Source organism: Salvelinus namaycush, chromosome 1 (genome assembly GCF_016432855.1).
Source record: "Salvelinus namaycush isolate Seneca chromosome 1, SaNama_1.0, whole genome shotgun sequence".
Classification (NCBI taxonomy): domain Eukaryota; kingdom Metazoa; phylum Chordata; class Actinopteri; order Salmoniformes; family Salmonidae; genus Salvelinus; species Salvelinus namaycush.
In genome coordinates, this window is record NC_052307.1 from 25,817,401 (window position 1) to 25,841,308 (window position 23,908).

General features: G+C 39.7%; 2 protein-coding genes across 2 annotated transcripts; one reads left to right on the forward strand and one right to left on the reverse strand.

Moving 5' to 3' along the window:
- Positions 1-8,782: 8,782 nt before the first annotated feature.
- Positions 8,783-12,016, reverse strand: LOC120054706 (E3 ubiquitin-protein ligase NEURL3-like). The gene is made up of 4 exons (XM_039002256.1): positions 11,908-12,016; positions 10,403-10,903; positions 9,730-9,915; positions 8,783-9,352 (listed from the first exon to the last, which is right to left on the reverse strand). The coding sequence occupies exons 1-4, from the start codon at positions 11,966-11,968 to the stop codon at positions 9,198-9,200; spliced, it is 903 nt and encodes a 300-aa protein (XP_038858184.1). The 5' UTR covers positions 11,969-12,016; the 3' UTR covers positions 8,783-9,197.
- A 3,574-nt stretch (positions 12,017-15,590) lies between these two features.
- Positions 15,591-17,518, forward strand: LOC120020308 (homeobox protein Nkx-6.3-like). The gene is made up of 3 exons (XM_038963916.1): positions 15,591-16,003; positions 16,798-16,963; positions 17,105-17,518. The coding sequence occupies exons 1-3, from the start codon at positions 15,591-15,593 to the stop codon at positions 17,333-17,335; spliced, it is 810 nt and encodes a 269-aa protein (XP_038819844.1). The 3' UTR covers positions 17,336-17,518.
- Positions 17,519-23,908: the final 6,390 nt, after the last annotated feature.

The window sequence follows — 23,908 nt, forward strand, 5'->3', positions numbered from 1 at the left end:
CCGCTAGGTAGTCGATACTACGCTAGCAAGCGGAGACACAGCGTTCAAAAAAAAAAGTTACAGGCCGGGGCTAGTAGAAGCGTCTTCACCGATGTCCGGCAAAGGCCTGTTGAGGGCACAACGGATGGAATTACATTGGCAGACCAGTCGTGATGGATCGGCGGGGCTCTGTGTCGACAAAGGGTCTAGGCCAGTTAGCAAAAGAGGTATTGTAGCTGGAGTAATTTTGTTTGCTAGCCGGGAGATGCGCCTGGCTGGAAGCATCGGGTGCTAGCTTCGGGACAAGGGCGTTAGCCATTATATCCATTCGGTAGCCGCTAGCTAGCTGCGATGAGCCGCTGCAAAGGTCCAGATCTTACGGCAAGAATCCTGTGATGTTGTGGATTCTAGTCGTGTTAGTGAAGAGTCCGGGAGGCGTCAGCTGTGTAGCCGAGTGATCATAGGGTCCGCTGAGCAGGCCGGGAGATGGGCCTGGCTCAAAGCTAGCTTTGGGGCTGGGCCACTCGGTAGCAGCTAGCTAGCTGTGATGAACAGGAGTAATGGTCCAGGGCTTACAGCAGGAATCCGTTGTTGTAGTGGAGAAAAAACAGGCTAAAAGCGGATGGTGTTTGTGTTACAGGTAAAGGCCGCTAGCAGTGGCTAATAATGACTAAATAGCTAGTAGCTGGTTAGCTTCTGATGGCTAGCTGCTGATGGAGGTTCTGGCTATAAGGTCTAAAAATAGCAGATCCATATCACATTGGGTGAGGCTGGTTGCCAGAAGGTATATTTAATTTAAAAATAGAAAAAGAGATTTAAATATATACAAAGAAAGATTTTTAAAAAAGCAAAAATTTACACAGGAGAATGACAAACAACGTCTGCACTGCTACACCTACCTTGTCACAACACAACTGATTGGCTCAAACTCATTAAGAACAAAATAAATTCCACAAATTAACCTTTAACAAGACACGCCTGTTAATTGAAATACCTTCCAGGTGACTACCTCATGAAGTTGGTTGAGAGAATGCCAAGAGTGTGAAAATCTGTCATGAAGGCAAAGGGTGGCTACTTTGAAGAATCTCAAATCTAAAATGTATTTTGATTTCTTTAACACTGTTTTGGTTACTACATGATTCCATATGTGTTATTCTATAGTTTTGATGTCTTCTACAATGTAGAAAATAGTAAAAATAAAGAAAAATAATGGAATGAACAGGTGTCTGTCACGCCCTGACCTTAGAGAGCCTTTTTATTCTCTATTTTGGTTAGGTCAGGGTGTGACTAGGGTGGGTACTCTAGTTTTTGTATTTCTATGTTGGCCTGGTATGGTTCCCAATCAGAGGCAGCTGTCTATCGTTGTCTCTGATTGGGGATCATATTTAGGCAGCCTTTTCCCCACTGTGGTTGTGGGATCTTGTTTTTGTATTGTAGCCTTTTTTGCACTACAAAGCTGCACGTTCGTTTTGTTCCTCTTTCTTGTTTTGTTGCTGGTTCACATTAATAAACATGATGAACGCCTTCCACGCTGCACCTTGGTCCAATCCTTCCAACAACGATCGTTAGTGTCCAAACATTTGACTGGTATTGGCGATCTAAATGAATTTAAAAAATTCAAGATCCGTTGGTGGAACTCCAAGAGAAAACTTGCAATGTAATCGAGGCTTAAAAGTCCTCTGGAGTTTTTAATTTTCACCTCAAAATCTCCAACCTGAATCTCAGCATATACCGTAGAGTTTATTTTCTATTTTTTTGTTTGTTTTCTCTTTCAATGGTGGATTTAGTTAGCATAGCATCTATTGATGATTGCTAGGTCTGTGCATGTTCTATGAATCAATTTAGCTTACCTTGTACTATTTATAATCATGTTTTATGTTGGATGTGCCCTCACAATTAATGTAATTGTTATTTGTCCAATGATTTATTCTTTCTTAAGGGTATTTTCTAAGGAGTGGTGACAGTCCCACTCCTTTTGTTGAAGAGATAGAACAGTGGTGGAAAGAAGGGGAAGATAGGAGGAGAGGGAGGGGGAGTCAAAGGGACAGTGGGTCGGATTCGAACCCATGCCGACTGAGGCCACTAATAATTCATGCCGACTGAGGCCACTAATAATTCATGCCGACTGAGGCCACTAATAATTCATGCCGACTGAGGCCACTAATAATTCATGCCGACTGAGGCCACTAATAATTCATGCCGACTGAGGCCACTAATAATTCATGCCGACTGAGGCCACTAATAATTCATGCCGACTGAGGCCACTAATAATTCATGCCGACTGAGGCCACTAATAATTCATGCCGACTGAGGCCACTAATAATTTATTCTGCCTATTTCTTGCTTTGAACATAATAAAACAATTGATCAAAAAAATCGGATTTCCAAGAACAAAAAATACATCTAAGCCCTACAAATATGTTAATTTATTATATTCCACAAAAGAATTCACACGAGAGGCACTGTAGCCTGCACAGAGGCTACTTGAACTGGCACCCAGTGGACCTGCAATCTTATGGGCCCTACACTCTTCATGCTAAACTATGCAAACGCAACGATGGAGCGTCATTTTCACACATACTGTGGCTACGTACATTTGTGTGGCTCAACTTTTGTAACGGACCGTATACAAAGCTCCGTCTCTCTGTGTTGGATGGTTCTCCTATCCTTGTGGGGACCTAAAGTCCCCACAAGGATAGTAAAACAAGGAAAACATTTCCCACGTCCCCATGAGGACAAAGGCTATTTTAAACTTAAGGGTAAGGGGTTAGAATTAGGGTAAGGGGTTAGTAGTTAGGATTAGGAGTTAGGTTTAGGGTTTGGGTTAGGGTTACGGGTTAGGGTTAAGGTTAGGGATATAGTAAGGGGAAGGGTTAGGGGTTAGGGAGAATAGTATTTTGAATGGAAAGTAATTTTAGGTCTCCACGAGGATAGAAGAACAAAATGTGTGTGTGTGTGTTAATACTCTGTGTGATGGTGACAAAGATAAATAAAAGTCCTGGACTGAGAAGCATCCATACTGTTCTTGACGTACAGAATATAGTGAGTCAGAACCTCAACGATCATTATTAAGCACATAGTGGGTGAGAACTCAAAAGCCAACCGCTCAAATGAGCTCCAGCTAGCCTTTTTTTCATAAACCTTGAGTCACAATGTTGGTTGACACAGAGCAATACATACACGGCTAGGGTTACACTCCACACAAATACACAAATTCAAAATCCAGACCTGGGCTCACGCTAACAGACTTAGTCACACACTCACATACACACATGCCCACAGCTGGAGGAGAGGAATCAGTGTTTCCACAGTCTGCTCCAAAAGCAGCCATGCCCATGTTGCAAAAGCAGCCTCACTTGCCCACCCAGTTTGGAAATGAGTGTGTGGCAGAGGAAACTACTGTAATATGTAGATTGCAGTGGACACATTGGTAAATGCTTTTAATTCTAGAGTATCAATAATGCTGAAGAAAAATAAACACATTCAGGTACACAGTAAGGGGTGTATTATTTTAGAGAATGCACGAAGAACATCGGGGGGTGCAGCTTTTGCAGCTTTGTCCTGCATTCTAGAGCAATAATCATTATGCCTAGTTTGCTGGAAATTATATAATCATATTTTTCTGCATAGGTTGTCTAAGCATATATCTTTACCTGTTCAATTGTCATTTTTATTAATGCCACACTGGTATATAGTATCATAACCCAATAATTAAAGCGATTTTTGTATTTTCTGAAGTCTAGCAACCTTGCCAGCAGGCATGGCAGCTAAAATAGTTAGACAAACTACTCTAACTCGATTGATAGCCAGAAATGGCTTGGGAGCTAGTTATGAGGTTGGGAGATTGGGAACCTAGCTCGCTGGCTAGCTAAAGCCAACTTCGTAAAATTTCTAGGTGGCTAGTATTAGAGACAAACAACAAAACATTTTAGATGTATTTATTCAATAGCCTGGATCAAATTCATTTACACACATAGCACCTGCGAGTCCTGCACATCACCGGCAGCTAAAATCAAATCAAACTCTGTGTGTGTCACTCGACACTTTCTCACCTCCACCACTGATGATAATGTCTCAAAAAACCCATACTAGCGTACTACATACAGTACCAGTCAAAAGTTTGGACACACATACTCATTCAAAGGTTTTTCTTTATTTTGCTATTTTCTACATTGCAGAATAATAGTGAAGACATCAAAACTATGAAATAATACATAGGGAATCTTCAAAATAGCCACCCTTTGAATTGATGACAGCTTTGCACACTCCTGGCATTCTCTCAACGTGCTTCATGAGGAATGCTTTTCCAACAGTCTTGAAGCAGTTTCCACATATGCTGAGCACTTGTTGGCTGCTGTTCCTTCACTCTGCGGTCCAGCTCATCCCAAACCATCTCAACTGGTTTGAGGTCGGGTGATTGGGGAGGCCAGGTCATCTGATGCAGCACTCCATCACTCTCCTTCTTGGTCAAATAGCCCTTACACAGCCTGGAGGGGTATTTTGGGTCATTGTCCTGTTGAAAAACAAATGATAGTCCCCCAAAGTGCAAACCAGATGGGATGGCATATCTCTGCAGTATGTTGTGGTAGCCATGCTGGTTAAGTGTGCCTTGAATTCTAAATAAATCACAGACAGTGTCACCAGCAAAGCACCCCCACACCATCACACCTCCTCCTCCATGCTTCATGTTGGGATCTACATATACAAAGATCCTCCGCTCACCTACTCTCACAAAGACACGGCGGTTGGAACCAAAAATCTCAAATTTGGACTCATTAGACCAAAGAACAGATTTCCACTGGTCTACTGTCCATTGCTCGTGTTTCATGGCCCAAGCATGTCTCTTTTTATTATTAGTGTCCTCTAGCAGTGGTTTCTTTGCAGCAAATCGACCATGAAGGCCTGATTCACGTAGTCTCCTCTGAACAGTTGATGTTGAGATGTGTCTGTTACTTGAACTCTGTGAAACATTTATTTGGGCTGCAATCTGAGGTTGGTAACTCTAATGATCTTATCCTCTGCAGCAGAAGTAACTCTGGGTCTTCCTTTCCTGTGGCGGTCCTCATGAGAGTCAGTTTCATCATAGCGATTGATGGTTTTTGCGACTGCACTTGAAGAAACTTTCAAAGTTCTTGAAATGTTCCGCATTGACTGACCTTCAGGTCTTAAAGTAATGATGGACTGTCGTTTCTCTTTGCTTATTTGAGCTGTTCTTGACATAATATGGACTTGGTTTTACCAAATAGGGGTAACTTCTGTATACCACCCCTACATTTTCACAACACAACTGATTGGCTCAAACGCATTAAGGAAACAATTTATTCCACAAATTAACTTTTAACAAGGCACACCTGTTAATTGAAATGCATTCCAGGTGACTACCTCATGAAGCTGGTTGAGAGAATGCCAAGAGTGTGCAAAGCTGTCATCAAAGCAAAGGGTGGCTACTTTGAAGAATCTCAAATATAAAACATATTTTGATTTCTTTTAACACTTTTTTGGTTACTACATGATTCCATATGTGTTATTTCATAGTTTGATGTTTTCACTATTATTCTACAATGTAGAAATAAAGAAAAACCCTTGCATGAGTAGGTGTGTCCAAACTTTTGACTGGTATTGTACTTCAATCAAATGCATTTATAAAGCCCTTTTTACATAAGCAGATGTCACAAAGTGCTATACAGAAACTCAGCCTAAAACCCCAAACAGCAAGCAATGCAGATGAAGAAGCACAGTGTCTTGGAAAAACTCCCTAGAAAGGCAGCAACCCAAGAAGAAACCTAGAGAGGAACCAGGCTCTACTTAAAATGCATACTATGTACTCATCGTCACATAATATTTAGCACGTACTGTTTAGTAAAAAGTATGCAGATGCCACGGCCGCAAGACAATGCATTGTGGAAAAGTGTGCATCAAATTCTACTAGAAATGAGTATAACATCCTGGCATTTGAACCATACTAAATAAATATAAAATCACCTATTATTTTTGCATAATGAGAATGCGTCATGCGCAATTGCGTTGTTTCCCATTCGATGATTCCGGTAGGGCATCCGCATATCTAATTGATCATCTTTTGTCAAAGCCGAAAAGAGTGACATTGGACATTTAAAGTATACTCGATTTTCAAAATGTTGCATACTATTGAACTTATCAAACAGCCTACTATTTAGGATGCAAGTATGGGTATTCGGACATGACCAGTGTCTGCATGCAGTAGAGCAGGGATTGGCTACTCCAGTCCTAGGGGACCTGATTGGTGTCATAACACATCTGACCTGGGGCGCAACTTTCACTGGACATGCCCCCCCCCCCCCCCCACACACACACACACACACATTCTGAAAATGCATTTTAGTCCCCCCCAGTTTTATCATTGGAATGTGATACCGCCTCCAAGCGGTTGGGTAGGCTGTTCGGAGTGTTTATCCGACTGGATAAAAAAATACAAATAATAATAATGAATCCATCCCACTTCTAAAACCAAAGTTGTGCCCCTGCATCTAACTACAATAATCAACTAATCATCATCTTCAATTTAGAATGCAATTAGTTTAATCAGCTGTGTTTGCTGGGAATTGGGGATACTCTTTGCCTGGTCCAGTCGGTGTGGCCCCTCTGCAAAATACAGCTGACAGATCTTTTTATAAATAATGATGATAAATCATGGGCTTAAAAATGTATTTTAGTAATTAATTCAACATCAAAACGTTTTTTAAACAGGACAAATCTGAGGTGGCACGTGCCCTTGTGCCCCCTATGGGCATGATGCCGCTGTTAAGTTATTGCTCTTGTGTCTGTCCACAGAGTTTCCTTAGTTCTGTTAGTATTCCTGTCAACCCAGTTGAGTGGCTGGCTGGTTCTTCTGTTTTTCCCAGCGTCTGACTCAGTCTTCAGATATTCCTCAGGCCTATCAGACTGGTGAATTCTTCCTTTCTCTGGCTCTCTCTCTGTCTTGACTGCACCCAACGCCATCCAAGATAAATATTTAACAGCTTGTGAGATCAACAACCAAAGGTCACATCCCTCTCTGTTGTCCTCTCTCCACATCATCTCCTCATCAGAGAAAGCCCACTGTTCCAGACTTTCATCATCATGGCACATGACCATCACCCGAGTCACACTAACCATACTTTAAAAAAGGTATATGAGTTATTTAGTGGGTTATGGCATTGGCTTCAATGTGGCTCAAGTCACGTCACTGGTTGTGGCTTTGTTCGATTGTTAAACTCATGGGTTTGTGAGCTACCTCTTGAATTTAGAAGTTCTCACATATTGAAATTTGTAAGCTATTTAACATCATGTTGTTCTAAAAATGACAAATCATTGACTCACCTTGAACACCTCCCTGTATTTTAAGTCTCCTGCCATGTGGGCATTTGTTGGAATAAATCAACATTCATGATTGTGCACTGGTGGATGATGACTGTTGTTCTTCATTAACACTGCTTAGCGGTCATATTAAATATTAACCCAATATAATTTCTAACATGTTGCCTAAAGTAGAAATTAGGGTTAGATAAGGGGACTGAGGTCTGTTATGCACAAGGGGGACAGGGTGCACGGGCACATAGGGACTTGACCAACTCATTTTATAAACCTCTAGTTAAAAGAACATTTCTACAAGCTGTTAAGAGTGCATGGGTGGGGATCCTACAGAAAGCTCCATACTCCGACCAGACTCAATAAAGAGCTCTTTGTAGTGTTTACAAAAGCCCACTAGATGGCATCCTATGGACACAGGTGGTCCAAATGCATGAAGCTCATATTGTACACATTCAGGAGCTGTGGAAATAAAGTCCAATATAAGGCCTTTTTGCTGGGAGAAGAGACCACAACAGAATCAAAATTTGTAAATATCTAGACCCTTAAAGATGCACTATGCAGAAATCGCTCCGCCATTTCCTGGTTGCTAAAATTCTATAATAGTTTGACTAATTTCGGTTTAAGTGACAAAACAATCAAGTATCGTGTAGAGAGTCATCATACAATCTAAACCGCTGTGAAATACTTTTTCCATAACCAAAAATATTGTATTTTCAGCTGTTTGAAGCTGAAACTAAAGAATGGGAAGTATAGAAACATAGAACAGATCTATCGCTTCTTAGACTTGCTTTCAATGAGAAAGAAATGAATGATATAGATATGTCAATGTGAATTTGGTCAGTTGCCCAAGAAGTTACATATTGCAGCTTTAAAGAAACAGATCATAAATATGACTAAATCAACAAGTCTTATAATTCATAAAGTTATGTGCTAATGTGAAAAAATCAATTGCATTAATGGAACGGTAGTAAATGCTAATAAAACCTCCCATATATTTGGAAAACACATTAAAAAAAAACACATTCAAAGATCTTAAAGTATGCAAATAAAACAGGTACAAACTAAAGGTAAAATAAAAGTGTAAGTGCTAATATAGGCAAATGAAGTGCTGTAGAAGCCTCCCTCATAAAGTATCATGCAAATAAAAGGAACACACACTAAAGATCCAAGAAAAGAATGTATAAATAAATAATGATTAGGTTTAGGGTTGAGCTGGAGTGTGGACATGAAGCTAGAGTTAGAGTTATGGTTAGGGTTGAGCCTGGATGTGGACATGAACTAGAACTAGGCTATTCAAAAGCGTACGGCCCTAAACAGAAACAGAAAATATGTTGACATGCAGATAATCAGTAACTCTGTGTTATTAAATGTCTTTGTAATTACATTTTATAATGAGAAATATGTAACATGGTGAGCTGCATAAGTATTACTTCATGAAGTGAGCAGACCACACTAGGCCGAGTAGCAGTTATGTTCATGGATTTTATTACACATATAAAACACGTATATATTTCTACAACAGACAACATGTCTTAAATAACAGATACAAAAAGTAGACAATAAAAATACAGTATGGGTAAAAGGCAGCGATTGATATATGGTCCTAAAACAGTTATATATCAAACAGAATAGTTATCAGCACAGGAAGTCACTCTTATAGAGTAATAGATCACAGTCAAGTAAAGTACATGTACAACAAAATATAGCTTTACACATTCAAGTCTTTTTGTGCAATTTATGCCAATAGCAGCAGGTTACATTCATTATCTTTTCAGTAGATTGTGCATTTTCATTTCTTCCTCTTCTCAGCCTTATTGTGGTTGTACCTCAACAGCATTTGATCATATCATCATATCAGTTTGTCATGTGATGGTCTGTGCCTGGGGCGTTTAGTTCTTGATGTTCTGGCGACACAGAGGGCAGGATCCAAACTCTTGGATCACTCTGGTGGCACACTGGAGACACAGGCACTGATGGCCACACCGCAGGCTGATACAGGCCTTCTGGCTCATACACACTGCGCAGTCCTCTACACTCTCACAGTCTGCAATCAGAACAGATATGCTCAGTTACATGACCTGTAAGGTCAAGTGGGACTCGGCTCAGCATGGCTTTGAAGTTAGGGTGGTTAGTGGTGTGGTGTCCAAAAGGTTGCTCACTCGTATGTGAGGCTAACATGTACTGTAGCTACAGTATGTCATTGAACCAGCATGGCTTAGATGTTTCTATAAATGTTTAGCTACACAATAGTACATGTGTGTAAAATGTTAGTCTTGGGGAAATGTTTGGTTTGAAATAGTATGGAACATTATTATTTTAAGAATAGCTAGATGAGAAATCAAGTAATTACATTCAAATGAAGGATATTTTTCATTTAAAAGTTTTAAAACAAGATAGAGTTTGTTGTATCATGACACTTACTTGATGTCTGCTTATTGGCTGGGCATGGAAGAAGATATCTCTCATGGCTGTCATGACAAATTTGCTTCACATTCACATATGTGTCTACATTGAGCGAGGCATGTCTCTGATGAGCAGAACAAGAGGAATGCCGTTGAGGAGCAGGACAGGATTTCCGATTACACAAAAAGTATTTCTTCTCCGAACCTACAAGAGATAACCAGATGTGCGGTTAGTCACTGACAGTTGGACATCAGTAGTTCCTTCCTGCAGTCAATGACCAAAAGCGCCCTCTTTGGCCTCATGGGTGGAATGTTATTAATATTTTTCATAATTTCATCATTAATAAAGATTATTATTAAAAACCTGACGAAAATCCAGTGTTTCTATGCCAAACAATTTTGTTATATTTCAGTCTTCTGTGACGTGTATATATAGCATAATATTGGGATGCAAACTCAAAATGTAACTTTTAAACTCTATAACTGACATGGTACGTGTCTTCTTTTTTAAGCCCATAATCATGTGTGTGAGGTGTATACTTTTTTTTCAAGTAGATTTGTTTACGACTACCAAGAATCACTCTGTGTGACAATGATTTAGCCAACTGCAAAAATAAGTTAAACTAATAGGTCAAAAGAGAAGGACAGACAGACTGTTCATTCATACATGTTCCATTGATTTCTGAACTTACCCAGTAAGAGCACAGAACAGGTCTGCCCATACACGTCAAACATGGCCCACAGGGGCCAGCTGAGGTCTACTCCCTCCAGCAGTTTGTGTTGTCGGCCGTTGGCATTCCTGAAATACAATGTACCGCCATAGGAGACCCAGAACTCCAGCTCTGAGCCTGCCAGGCAGCACATCTCAGGCACAGGAGCGGCCCAGTGACCAGGGATGTCTGTGAGGTCTGGGATGGCCATGGAGGGCAAGGCTCTGGCAATTGGAGGTACAGTGGTGAAGCCTATACGCATGGCTCCACACCAGTTCAGCCCACACTGTTCCACTCGCAGACGCACCCTCTCCTGGGGCCGTATCGGGCGGCTGCTGAACACCAGGCCATGTCTGAAGGTGTCCCCAGTCCTGTCTGCCCGTCTAGCCCCCTGGCTCAGGCTCACCAAAGCCCCCACCGCCTCCCTATGGAAAGTCAAGGGGCCCAGGCAGCGAGGTCCACAAACATGTGCTGGCTCAAGCTCTAAAGAAGATTTGAAAAGGGGAAGTAGGGCTAATCATTTGAATGCTACAGTACCTCAGTCAGAGATTAAATAGATAGCTGTTGTTGACAGACTTAATGATTAAAATGATAAAAACAACATAGAAATGAATATCTGAATGTGACTGAGAATGAAACTGCTTTACTGCTTTATGGAATTGATTCTATGCAAGCCAACAAAGTAGATTGCATCGGTATAGGAAAGGCTTTTGTCAAGTAATCTTAAATGACAGCAATTCTCATTCACTGATCAATACAAATACTGAATGTTACTTGCAAAAGAGGAGATGAGATTATATTAGTGTTATTATTATTTTAGTTTTGCATTAACACTGCCAGCAAGAAAGGCAGTTACACTATGTTGATAGATAAATATTAAGGAAGAGTCTTGTTTACATCACATTCCTGTTTACAGTGCCCTAAACAATTATCTGATTTGCCTTACATTAAATTGTATCTCCCCATTAACCTGTTCTAAACTTGTGTCTCAAATTAAATCTTTCATTCACATTAATAATAATTTAGCCCCCTCTCACCCTGGACCAGAGAAGCCTCTGGATAGCAGAGTTCTTGTCACTAGTAAATCTAATTCCTAGTCAAGCCATAATAACAATTTTTAAAAATAAAACAGATTATATGGCTGGTTGCCAGAAAATCTCTTATTCAATTGTATATCGTAAATGACAGATTGGTCTTCCTCTAGGATCTACCATATCCATGGGTAACTGCCATGTATAGTATGTCAGTGTTGTGAATGACAAGCTTTACTGTTATCTGTGCCTACCAGAATCCCTTGACGTAAATGTGCATGATACATTGAAAGAAAAATATTGTCATGTTTGTAGATATAAAGATTCACTTTACATAAGACCATTATAATATAAGTGGTTGGTCTACATCTCTGAAAATATACTAGAAGTAGACTTCCCTCCTATTACAATTACAACACAGTTGTCATCATTCATCAATGAAGAGACGATCCTTACCAAGGCTTCTGCTGATCATCTTATACATGTTGCTCTTCGTATCCTCTGTAATGTAATGCATAGCCACATAGTACACCTACAGTAGGTTGAGTAGTTCTGAGGTGGTGGGTGTGTTCGCAGGCTTTATACTCCTCTGTCTGCCCACGTGCCTGTAGTTTATACACACAAGATTACTCATCACAAGGAAAGGAAAGGGGAGGGCTAAGGGGCAGGACTGTACTCTGGAAAAGTACCTACATTCTAACAGAAGAGACCATGTTTTCATTTGCTTTATCTAACACCATTTTCTGTTTTATCCAACACTTTGAGATCTTTGAAAACAGTAACATTTTATATTTTTAAAGCAGGATACAACTAAACTGTGGGAAATCAACCAGAGGTATCACGCCCAAGTGGTTTCACTGTCATTTTACATTATTCAAGTTATGAATAAACCAGGTTCTTTAAGTAGGTATATATAATGTGAAGATAATTACTGCTAAACCAGAAATTACATTATTCTTTCAGCAATAAGGAATTCCCCCATGTTCAATGACTACACATGTAAAGCAGGTAGCTACAGCCTACAATGCAAACAACATAATGTTGTATGCCTGGAGAATATTCCACATACAGTACATGGTTCACATACTGTAGGGGAGAAGAGATGATCAGGAGGTGGAATTTCCATTAACAGAGCAATACAATTATATAGGTGACAGGTAAAGAATTTTGTCTTCTTCTGGGGTTTTGTTTATCTATATTGGATCATTTCTTTGTTCAGCTCCTGTGAAAAGTTAAGTTGTGTATAAAACTTTTCTTTCAATCTTTTTTTAATCCAAGAATTGTAGGTTCCACTTTCTAACCATCGCTATATGCACCACATCTTTTTTTCATGGGGAGAGGATCATTTATAACAGTAACAAAAGAAGTAGCCACCTAAAAAGTATATATAATCTTACCTGCCTCGTGAGTTACTGAGCATCAGTTGGGGTTTTCCATTTCAAATGTCTAAAAAATAACTACAAAACTCTGTGGAAATTCTACATTTGAACCGTTGCATCAGCTCAAACATCCATGATTGATTCAGTGAGACGGTAATATGATAAAGTAGTCTCTATTGGGCCAGGGCCAGGGTGAGGTATCTCACAGGGGACTTGACATGGTGGCAGTGAGTTGACCTCATTGCAAAATAGGCTAATGGCATCACTTCCCTCTCAACTCTACCTCCTTTCAAACTGTTGTTTTTGAAATTATCTTGAAAATGTGCAATGGTAACTCAAAAAGCCTATGTCATTCCAACCTGGACTCATGGGTAGATGTAACATAGTAAATCTAAATCTGTCTCCCTCCATTTAATAGGATATGTTACGTTTAGCATGTTATGTATTAATTTGTGGATGTCCATCATCCATTTCATATGATATGTTATGAATTGCAATTCGTATGTTATCTTATGATTTGCAATTCATACAATATGTTACTAATTTGCAATACGTATGATATTTTAGGAATTCCAATTTGTTGTGGCTAACGTTAGCTAGATGGCTAGGGGTTAGGGTTAGGAGTTAGGTTAAAAGGTTAAGGTTAGGGGAAGGGTTTTTCTAAAATGCAAAGTTGTTGCAAAGTAGCTAAAAATTAGTAAGTAATTGCGAGGTTGCTAATTAGCTAAAATGCTAAAGTTGTTCATGGTGAGATTCAACACGCAACCTTGGGCTGCTAGACCCCAACCAACCACCAACTTTCTGTCTTATGTAACCATACCAAACATAACATATCATACTAATTTGAGTGTCCCGGGTTTATGTTTACTACGTTACCTCTAGTCTATGAGACCAGGCTGGTCATTCAGAACAAGGCATGTCAACCATTTGTGGTTACAAATCAAACTGCTGGTCACCCACTGCTCAAATTGGCCAGGGGAAAAAAGGTGAATTTGGCTGCCCTCTGTTGGAGGTTGCGGCATCAGCAGGTTCAGCATCATGTGACAGGATACAGACCATCCCAATTTACATTCCAAAATCATGTCACCACTTTTGGAAAGTTACTGGACATAGCGATAGTAACCATAAAAAAAGTAAGGAGAAAAGTGAGCTAATAGTCACATGTTAGATCTCCCCTCCCCCCACTAAATTGTCTCAGGAAAACTCCAGGTCAGGATTACACAAGATTATGCAACGCTCTTGGCGTTTCCCGTAGACTGCTATCAATCTGTCCTGGCAAGAGCAAACAATACCAGTGTTATGAATTTGACTTCTGCTAAATGTGCACATATAGACACAATTATAGAAATCAGAGCAATATGTGTGCATATTACAAATAGACTAGTTAATAATTATTATTATTCTCTAATAATTTGTGAGTTTACATTTTGTAATAAATATACCCTTCTACATGCCGTGACGATTTTAATTTGTTTTTTTATCCTAAATAATAACTCAAATATATTTTTTTAATCAATTCACTGTTTACATTTATATTTCCATAGAGTATTAAATACATTTGAATAAAGATGTGGGAAATACAAATGGATTTTTATCTATTAATGGAATGAGTATGAATAGATACAGAACAATGACTCCATTAGAGATGATGCATAAAATGGACAGAGAATAGTCACAGAATGCAACAACATAATAACCAAACTTACATCAAAAGAGAAATCCAGCTTTATAAGAATAACCACTATTCAAAATATCTTATGAAAAAGCTAGTTGTTTTACTTTCTTTTTAATTGAACCTTTATTTAACTATTCAAGTCAATTAAGAACAAATTATTATTTACAATGACGGCAAATGGAGGACAAAACATACATCAAGACAAGAGACACCACAACACTACACAAAGAGAGACCTAAAACAACACAACATGGCAGCAAAACAACATAACAACCCAACATGGTAGCAACACAACATGACAACACAACTTGACAGCAACACAACATGACAACACAACATGGCAGCAACACAACATCACAACACATGCAATGGACTAAAACAGAGGAAATATAAATCTGTGTGCCGAAGCTACTTCTTCCTCAGCACCACAGAGGGCCAGCCATGTCAGGCCATCAAAAAGCAACTTGTTCCCACTCCACCTTTTCAAAACACTATTAATCTGCTGTTTTCCAATAGTTGGCTTTGACCAGGGAGCCAATAGAAAGACATGAGAGCTGTGAGACCCTGACCAATCCTAAGCAGGATTCTAATGTGGCCTATCTTTATCAAGGTGCCACTCCACTTCAAGATACTGCTTATTTATGACCCCCGAGGAGAGAGCAGGGAGGAGATATTTGTCTTGAGGAGCAACTGTGAACACTCTTTCTCAGGTGCCACAACACCTGATGCTAATTTTGGAATTACCACGTACAGTGCAATGGCACAAAACAGGTGAAGGAAGAGAGTGAAGAGGTTTTATGCTGGTACCTGCCCTCTGCTGTCATAGCCAGCTAGAGAGACACCTCTGCAGATACCAGTGACCTGGAGTAATCTGGTCCTCAGTTAGGGGACATTGGCATTTGCATCATAGGTCATCATTTGAACATCAAAAGACTGGATTAAGAAATAAGAACACAATCAACAAACCTGTATTCATCCAGCTTGGTGAGAGAGGTGAACTTGAACCTTTGTGGACCACACTGGGTCTTTTCATGACTGGACCTTGTTAGGTGAGTTGGTGAAATCTGGAGGCGGGACCACTTCCCATGGATCCCAACATACCGGGGTCTTTCCTGTTTAACAACAGCCTGAACCAATTCTCCTCGGACTTAAAGACACCTGTGTGTCAGTTCTCAGTGCCCAACTCCTTCTGCAAGCTCAACCCAGGCCTGAACAGCCAGCTGCAGGCAGCGGGCACAGCCCAAGGCATTAGCAACATTCTCAGCCGTTCCATGATGGGCGCTACAGGCACCACCACCCTGCTCTCTGGATACCCCACCATGGGGGGCTTTGGCACTGTGGACCCAGGGGTCTACTACAGCTGTGCAGACTATAACCCCTCCCTGGGCAGCTTCACCAAGCCTGGCACTGAGTGCCCCATGAAGGGTCGCAGTGGCAGTTGCTGGGCAGAGAGCGGGTGCGAGTGGAGAGGAGGGAGGCAGCAGTGCACAGACAGTGAGTCTAACTCCACACTGTAGTCAGCTTAACATCACACCACTCACTAACCAACTGCCTGAGGCAGGACATTGGCTCTTATCAATCATCCATGATATTCAGAGAACTGTATTATTAGCTAGATTATTATCATGTTTTTCTACAAGCTCAAACTAATTAATAAATGTAATTGTGTAAATTACTCTGTAATTGCTGTTTAATTCAAAAACATCTTAGTTAAAACATTTTAAGAACTTAATTTATCTCATTCAAGTTTTTAATTCAAGGTTCTGTTAGTTAAAGGTGTAAATATATTGTTGATAGAGTGTACTGTTGTCTTTGAAATACTCAATATTAGATATTGTAATCTATAATGTTATTTTATGTGTCATTGTTTAAAAACTGATTCATCCACTTGACATACATACAAATATTTGGAACCTGATTACATGCTATATCCAAGTATAATGCTGTGCAAGTCACATAAAACCTTTCAAGATTGCTTTTAAAATATCATATATATATGTGAAAAAATGAGGTATTGAGAAATGTATTCTTTCTACTATTATATCTGATCATCTTTAAAACAACCATCCTAAAAATACAGGACAATTGGTTGTATATATGTCCTATGTTTTGTTTATTCATTTTGATTCCTCCAATATAAGAATATTTGACTAACATTTTACAGTTAGGAGATTCATATCTATGTAATTGACCAGGTCATCATTATTTACTTCACTATTAATATGAAGTCCCCAAATGACTCAATTTTTAAAAAAAATACTTAACTGTAATATATACTTTATTTCCAGACAGTGGGCATCTAGGAGATATGTCAGGCAGGAAGAAGCACACCAGACCTACATTCAGTGGACATCAGATATTTGCCCTGGAGAAAACCTTTGAGCAGACCAAGTACTTGGCCGGGCCAGAGAGAGCTAGACTGGCCTACTCCCTGGGCATGACAGAGTCACAAGTCAAGGTAAAACAGATCTACATGCATGCACTAACAATTATACAGTTCATCTTAATTCAAGTTGTAAAAAGTATTACAATCTTGTATAATGTAATGTAAGCTGGTTAAAATAAGAAATCCCACTAAGTAAATAAATGATTTCATCAGGTGTGGTTCCAGAACCGACGCACCAAGTGGAGGAAGAAGAGTGCCTCAGAGCCTAGCTCCACCCAGGCCACACAGGGTGAGCAGGGAGGGGAGATTTCGGAGAACGAGGTGGAGGATGAGGAGTACAACAAGCCTCTGGACCCCGACTCAGACGACGAGAAAATACGACTGCTGCTGCGTAAACACCGCCGGGCTTTCTCTGTACTCCACCTTGGACCACACCACGTCTGACACACTAACACAAGCGCACACACAAATCAGATGTGCATGTTGTAGCAAGGGGTATCATGAAACAAATCATTTTGTAGTATAGACCCACAATTTAATATTCAAGCATGTTAAAAAAGACACATTTACAATACAGTAAGTTTAAGGAGAAAAAGGGGTAATAGTTCACTTGAACTGTTGCCTTGACGTACAGTACTGTATAATGAAAACAGAGAGATGTTACATCTGTAATGATTGGTGAAACAGTTCAATTGAGAATTTAACATATCAATGAGTTTGAATGTGGAAAGTGGTTTACTGTTATGTGGGAAATCCATCATGATAATCTCTTCTGATGGTTGTATCAAACGTGAAAGGAAATTGTTTCTAATGTATAAAGACACATTATAGCAGACAAACTGTATAGATGATTTGTAAAGCATTGATAATGCAGTTTACAGTACCTGTTTTATTTGTACAGAACAAACACAAACACTATTTTGTTTTATCAAATTAATTTGCTTGTTGTACTCCTAACATTCAATGTCCATTTGAATTTGTTCACAGTCAACTGCTGTACAGTAACTATGAACACAGAATACTTATATAATTAACCTTTATTAATTTAACTTGAGAGCCTGGCAATGCTTTTTCCATACTGGCGTTGAGGGCACACATAACTCAAAATAAGTCTTAACATTCTATTTCGACTAATGTGTTGGCAAGCTTTCATGACATTTGAGGGTTTCTGCGCATCCAAAATAAGTCCCATAAGTATAGTGTAAATAAATGATGAAATTTGGAATTGTAAAATAAATTGCGAATTATTTATTGAAAACAATGGTAAAATGATTGTGTCATGCCTCGGTTTTTCTGTAATTGTTTTCAGATAAAAGACAACAATCTCAAAACAAACGACTAATAGCACACTGGATCTGACATTAAAACAGGCACTGAAGTCTATATCAGCAATAGAGATTACAAGTGACAATTAAGACAGATCGGCAGTAGGGAGGCACAATCATTGAGTAGAAGAGAGGGGTCAAAGGCCAATCCCACTGTGATCTATATAGTTACCAGGGTGCTGTGACTGAACTGGCTGGAGTGTTCTGTGTTGAAGACCAATAAATCAGACTCATCAGCAATGATGAAACAATGATGCTATTGTTGATAATGAAACATCAAGCGTTAGGTCGCTCTACAATCAAGCAATGTCTACATCACCAGATAAAGAGGATATGTTAACAGCCACACTTTACAGACTACAAACTTTTAGAAATATTCCCAGAATAATACATAGTGTATCAGATAACTTTCTACCACTGAAAGTTATATACTGTAAACAGAAGAGACAAGGAAGCTAGGAGAAAAGCTGAAAAGCAATATTGATGTCAGTGTTGCCATGGTTGGGAAACGAAACCTCCGAAAATACAGTACCAGCCAAAACTGGTAATGTATGTTACATTTCAGGTGCATCCAGTTCTGGCTGTAAACATTGGAGTGAAGCAATTCATCTGAAATCACATGGCAATGTTTGTGTCAGGCAGGGCATGCCATTACTGGTGTAACAGAAAACGAAAGACAAATAGCGATCAGGCAGGGCATGCCATTACTGGTGTAACAGAAAACGAAAGACAAATAGCGATAGTTACCTACCCAAAGAAAAACACTTGCATGACCCTGCGAGAGGTGCAAGTAGAATGCCAACTGAGAAGAATCAAGCTAGCAGCAATAACAATGACATTGGTTTTACAAGGTACCCACTGGGCACAGAAGTCAACTCAAAGTATATTACACGTTGGTTTAGCAGAATTTCATTGAAATGACGTAGAAACAAAGTTGATTTAACCAGTGTGTCCAGTGGGTAGAATCTCATTAAGGGAGAATAATACAGTAATATAATTGCAGTGGTCAACATTTATTTACAAAACTGGAAGCATTACAAGAATGTAGTGTTTTTTTTGTGTGTTCGACCAGAAAATTTGACAAACGACATTAGTCCACTCCATCTAACAATACTACTGGCCTCATGTTGAACTCTAAACCAAGAGCAATCCCTGGAGGGCATTACAATATGTTGACAATACCATAAATCAACTAGTATAAGTATATTATTGAGTGGGACTTGCACTTTCCACGCAGACCCATACATTATTGATAGTAAACTAATTAAGGACATTTGACAGGGTACAGATTACAAGGATAATCTATCTATACATTTGAACTAATGAATCCTTGTCATATCAGTCTATAATTACTTCACAGCAGATTGAGTGTCAGTCAATCAACACATACTACAGAGGAAGATCGATTACAAATGATGCATTTTCTACCTCAAAATAAGAGTACAACATTTGAATAACTTCATTAATAGGCATTGATCATGTAAGTGCATTCTGAATATTTGATACAACTATTAATCAATAAGAAATCCATGATTATATTTTTTGAAGTCTTTGAATTAGTCCTTATTAAAGCAAAATGATGCAAACTATCCATCCATTTCATACAAAACAGAACATGGACAATGAACAAAGATCTGAAGAGGTTGCTACAGCACAAATAAAAATAAAACATAGAAAAAGAGAGATACTCAATAAAATAACGGAAACCAAAATAATACATAGGTGTCAAGCTTCAAATTGTTTGAACTTTGTGTGTGTGAACGTGTGCGTCGGTGTGCATGTGTGTGCGTATGTGTGACTGTGGTATCAAACATCCATTCCAGACACATCCACATTCAAATTAAAGAGTGGGATGGTAAACAAGTTATTGTTTGGTAAAACAGTCAAATTGATCACAGTAACTGAAACAGTCCAGAAGATGCTGCCTTGTAAAACAATGTATGCATTATTAAAAACAGAATAACATTGTGTCAGCTCCCCTGAACAAGAGAAATCTCTATTAGTACACTCTTCAATTCTCTAAAAACAAATGAAAACATATTTATGAATCTCTTAGGAGCTACTTATAAGGGAGCAGCAAAATCAACTCCTATCAGTGACTGATCTAGCAAGCTTGGTGTCTTTTTGTGCTGATATTGTCTGAATGTGGAACAGTATTTAGCCACCCATGTCTGCTCTGATGTCCGATAGAGTAGACTAACCTTACAGTTGAAGCATATGTTTGTACATTACATAGGCCCACCCCATAATATGTCAACGTACAAGCCACCAGAGAGTATACCCAGCAGAGTGTGGTAGCAGGCAGGCAGAGCTGTGATCATCAGTATTCAGCAGCATGTAGATGTTATACTTTAGAGTCTGAGGGAATCCAAGGCTGAGGTCTGATGGGAAAAGAAGGCGCATTTCCACATTTCATTCTGACCTTATGGGCTCCCAGCCTGAATCTGCCCCACTGGTCTTTTACATCATTTTATTGATTTAAGCTGAGTAATTACAACACCATTGAGATTTTAGGTTAGGAAAAATGACCTCAGCGTGGCATTAGGGGGCAAATGGAGCGTTTTGTTGGAGTTCACTGTTCCAAGGATGAGCTGGGATAGTATGTATGTACTGGTAAAATGAATGCTTTCAACAAAAGACTGCACAATATAAGAATGCATAGAGAAATGTGTATTACGCTACTGCTCTATTCTGACAAACATGCTGACGGTGCATTGAAATACTGTAGCAGCTTTAGTTTATTGTGTTTGTGAATGTTTGCTTTTAGCATGCTTATATTGATAGTAAACAGTTAAAACAGTAAGAAAATAAATAAGTAAAATAAAAGACTACTAACATACAAATGAAAAGCATGCATCCATCTTCCATTCAGGAATGAAGGTCAATACTTAATTATAAACCCTTGACACTTTAAAACCGTTTGACCAGCTGAAGTCAGGGTATTTACTTGGCAGAGTGCCAGAGTGTGTGTGTGTGTGTGTGTGTGTGTGTGTGTGTGTGTGTGTGTGTGTGTGTGTGTGTGTGTGTGTGTGTGTGTGTCCTCACATGTCTCATTCCTCCCATTGGGAGAGAGCTGGTCCCTCCCTGACAAGACCATGGCCTAAACATCAGCAGTCCCACAGTCACATAGTCTATTGTCTTTACGTTGGTCCTATTCCATCCAGCAATCCTATTCCAACGATCCATCACTGAAGAGAGGACTCCCAGAAAATACCCTGTCTCGGTGTACGTTTTGGGGTCTGGATGGCAAGACGTATGGCCAAGCACAGGACAGAGCAAATTGTCTGTCAAAAAAATCCATAATGCTGATGATCAAATCTGTGATGATGTCACCCAAGTCATGGCAATCAATAACTTGAAGTGAGAGGAGAATAGAATGTGAGAGACTTGGTTGGGTGGAAACTGACTGCATGCACTTCAGGGAGAGGCTGGGTGCCGTGACTGGGTAGGAGCTGCTCTGTTTATCCTCTGGTACGGATAGCGGAGTGGGAGTGTGTGATGGTGATGGTGATGACCAATGTTGGATAGACACTGGCTTACATAATGGAAGAAAAGTTAACTCTTTACCATCCACAAGGAAAACATTCAGTAACATCTAGAAATCATCTATAAATTCTTTCAATGTGTCAATTAATGATATAGGATTGCTAAAGGAGTTCCTAAAAAACGAAATAAGATAAAAGTCAAAATTTGGTGAAAACCTGCTGGATTCATAGACGGAACCAGGATAGCCATGGCAGACCAGAGAATCACATATTATTTGCTTTGGTATGCTGTCCCTCTCATTGAAAAGCCCTTCCAATAAGTCCTTCCGATGCATGGCTTTTATTACTGTTAGAACCTTCTGAAGAGGAATCCTCTTTAAGGAGAAAACCATCATATGAAAAAGTCATAGAAATGGCAGCAAAACAAAATCACAGCCGTAAAAATGCCAATACACTGCCCTGCACAATGAATGTCTCTCTGGACGGCGATCTGTCTGGTAATGAATGAAAAGAGGGCCCACATTGGGCTTAGTGTAGCCACACACAGCGACAGTGGAGAGGATTCTATAGACATAGATGGCCCAGCTACATTATGGACAAAGGAGACAGTTTGTCCACAGAAGCACTTCATCTTAGTTCATATCCCAACAGCACTCCACTGGGCCAGCCTGGTCTATGGCTCTCTGGAGAATAAGGCCCGGGAGCTGGACAAGATTACGGCCTGTGATCGCTATTTCAGAGACCCCCTGGATATAATCCTGTAAACCTACAGAACATACACTACACACTCACTAGCACATATACTCTTACCACAGAGGGATCCTTGTCAATGGCCATTTGTCTTCAGTGCAAAGGACAAGAAAACAGGCTGGGGAAATGGTTCATCAGTTTAGTCCTGTTTATCAATGGCTATTTTCAAGACGAGACATGTTACATTATATATATACAGTACCCGTCAAAAGTTTGGACACACCTACTCATTCAAGGGTTTTTCTTTATTTTTACGTTGTAGAATAATAGTGAAGACATCAAAACTATGAACTAACACATACGGAATCATGTAGTAAAAAAGTGTTAAACAAATTAAAATAGATTTTATATTTGAGATTCTTCAAAGTAGCCACCCTTTTCCTTCAATACAGCTTTGCACACTCTTGGCATTCTCTCAACCAGCTTCATGAGGTAGTCACCTGGAATGCTTTTCAATTAACAGGTGTGTCTTGTTAAATGTTAATTTGTGTAATTTCTTTACTTCTTGATGCGTTTGAGCCAATCAATTGTTTTGTGACAAGGTAAGGGTGGCATACAGAAGATAGTTCTATTTGGTAAAAGACCAAGTCCATATTATGGCAAGAACAGCTCAAATAAGCAAAGAGAAACGACAGTCCATCATTACTTTAAAGACATGACAGTCAGTCAATCCCGAAAAAATAACTTTGAAAGTTTCTTGAAGTGCAGTCGCAAAGCGCTATGATGAAACTAGCTCTCATGAGGACCGCCACAGGAAAGGAAGACCCAGAGTTACCTCTGCTACAAAGGATAAGTTCATCAGAGTTAACTGCATCTCAGATTGCAGCCCAAAGAAATGCTTCACAGACTTCAAGTAACAGACACATGTCAACATCAACTGTTCAGAGAAGACTGCATGAATCATGCCTTCATGGTTGAATTGCTGCAAAGAAACCACCACTTAAGGACACCAATAAGAAGAAGATACTTAATTGGGCCAAGAAACATGAACAATGGACATTAGACTGGTGGAAATCTGCCCTTTGGTCTGATGAGTCCAAATTTGAGATTTTTGGTCCAACCGCCATGTCTTTGTGAGACGCAGAGTAGGTGAACGGATGATCTCCGCATGTGTGTTTCCCACCGTGAAGCATGGAAAAAGAGGTGTGATGGTGCTTTGTTGGTGACATTGTCAGTGATTTCGAGTTCAAGGCACACTTAACCAGCATGGCTGCCACAGCATTCTGCAGAGATACGCCTTCCCATCTGGTTTGTGCTTAGTTGGACTATCATTTGTTTTTCAACAGAACAATGACCCAAAACACACCTCCAGGCTGTGTAAGGGCTATTTGACCAAGAAGGAGAGTGATGGAGTGCTGCATTAGATGACCTGGCCTCCACAATCACCCAACCTCAACCCAATTGAGATGGTTTGGGATGAGATGGACCAACCGCCATGTCTTTGTGAGACGCAGAGT

Bases quoted from the DNA above. Each gene is read 5' to 3' on its own strand.
- LOC120020308 (XM_038963916.1), top strand. From the start codon at position 15,591: ATGGATCCCAACATACCGGGGTCTTTCCTGTTTAACAACAGCCTGAAC. The intron at 16,004-16,797 runs GTCTAACTCCAC...ATTTCCAGACAG, and splicing joins CAGCAGTGCACAGACAGTGA to TGGGCATCTAGGAGATATGT. The intron at 16,964-17,104 runs GTAAAACAGATC...TGATTTCATCAG, and splicing joins TGACAGAGTCACAAGTCAAG to GTGTGGTTCCAGAACCGACG.
- LOC120054706 (XM_039002256.1), bottom strand. From the start codon at position 11,968: ATGCATTACATTACAGAGGATACGAAGAGCAACATGTATAAGATGATC. The intron at 10,904-11,907 runs GTAAGGATCGTC...AATCTTCTTTAG, and splicing joins GATGATCAGCAGAAGCCTTG to AGCTTGAGCCAGCACATGTT. The intron at 9,353-9,729 runs GTAAGTGTCATG...TTCTGATTGCAG, and splicing joins AGCCAATAAGCAGACATCAA to ACTGTGAGAGTGTAGAGGAC.